A 1,437-nucleotide genomic window follows, 5' to 3' on the forward strand; every position below is an offset into this window, starting at 1 on the left:
CTGGCCGGCAAGGCCGCCTCCTCGCCCCTCGGTACATTCACGCACAAACACACGACACGACACACACGACACACGCACTAAGTGGGGCTCTGGTGCGGTTTGGCTGAGACTTTCACTTTCAGGCAAGCGGGCAATCCGCAACAAGCTCCCGAAAGAGATAACCGAGCTGATCGCGGCGCTGAAGGCGATCATCCAGATGGAATCCAAATCGTCGAAGAAAGCCGGTGCGTGCGTGAGCGTGTGCTTTGCCCGTACGCGCGGGCGCATGGCGCCAACACACCCAACCTTACGCCGTGTGTGTCGTGTCGTGTGTCGTGTGTTCTGCTCTAATTACCAGATCGGATCGAGGACAACATCTACAGGATCGGTGTCAAGATGTATTTCCTCGTGTCCGATAAGAAGCTCCGTATCGAGGACCTGGCCGGTGCGCCACCTTTTAAGATAACACTGTTTTCTTATTTTTCTTATTTTATCTCGTATTATTTGCTCACCTGTGGATGGTTGCAGTGATGGACAACCCCTTCCGTAAGGCGCTCGTGCTCTTCTCCAAGATTCGGTTCCAGGTCCACGTCAAGCGGGTACGTTCCCTCTGATTTCTTCCCCTTTGTTTGCGTGCCTCGCGTGTGTGCGGCCGTGATCGTGTCACGCGCGCGTGTCGCTCACCCGGATTGTGTGTTGTTGATGTGCGCCGCGCGCAGGACAACCAAGCGGACATCAACTTTGACGTGCTACGGGAGAAGCTGGGCGAGGTGCGCCAGTTCGTGGCCGAGGCCGGTGAAGGTCTCAAGGGGCTGCTCGCCTCCCACATGAAGCCCCGCAACATCGAGAGGATCGATGAGGTTAGCGCCCTCTTTTTCTTTTTCTTTTTTTTTATATATTTTATTGTTCTTTATTTTAATTATATAATTTCTATTTTGCTGCGATCTGCTCACAGTCGAGCGCGGGACACGCAGGTCATTTCGTACGTGACGGACCCGGACGTGGTGACCAGGATCCTGCTCGATCCCCTGCTCGACGACGAGCTGTTCAACCTCGAGAGCGCGGCCAAGCACTACTCCCAGTTCTTCTACTACGCTGAGGGGAGCTGATGCCCCACATCCCCAAACAACCGCACACTCACCACCGCACACACTGCATTGTATACTTCGCATTCTCCAAATTGTTCGAAACACAAAGCGCACGCGTGTGCGGTGATCTCAGTGGGCGGCCGCGGCGGCGGTGAGCGGGTCCTGGACCTTGATGACGACCTTGCCGCGGGCCTCGCCGCGCTCGAGCAGCGCGTGGGCCTCGGGCAGCTGGGCGAGGTCGTCGAACACGCGGTCGACGTCGGGTCGGATGACGCCCTCCTCGACGAGCCGGCGCACCTGCTCCAGCACCTTGCCGTCGGGGCCGCAGGTGACGTAGTTGACGAGCACGTCCTTCTCCTTCTTCATCTCC

General features: G+C 57.3%; 2 protein-coding genes across 2 annotated transcripts; one reads left to right on the forward strand and one right to left on the reverse strand.

The window, feature by feature from the left end:
• Positions 1–196: 196 nt before the first annotated feature.
• ACA1_160390 (uncharacterized protein) lies at positions 197–1,088 on the forward strand (the record flags this gene model as incomplete). The annotated part of the gene is made up of 5 exons (XM_004348559.1): positions 197–224; positions 338–424; positions 508–578; positions 699–839; positions 954–1,088. The coding sequence occupies 5 exons, from the start codon at positions 197–199 to the stop codon at positions 1,086–1,088; spliced, it is 462 nt and encodes a 153-aa protein (XP_004348609.1).
• A 108-nt stretch (positions 1,089–1,196) lies between these two features.
• Positions 1,197–1,433, reverse strand: ACA1_160400 (uncharacterized protein; the record flags this gene model as incomplete). Its single annotated transcript, XM_004348560.1, is given in 2 exon segments — positions 1,197–1,364; positions 1,377–1,433. The coding sequence occupies 2 exon segments, from the start codon at positions 1,431–1,433 to the stop codon at positions 1,197–1,199; spliced, it is 225 nt and encodes a 74-aa protein (XP_004348610.1).
• Positions 1,434–1,437: the final 4 nt, after the last annotated feature.

Source organism: Acanthamoeba castellanii, assembly GCF_000313135.1.
Source record: "Acanthamoeba castellanii str. Neff unplaced genomic scaffold scf7180000084724, whole genome shotgun sequence".
Lineage (NCBI taxonomy): Eukaryota > Discosea > Longamoebia > Acanthamoebidae > Acanthamoeba > Acanthamoeba castellanii.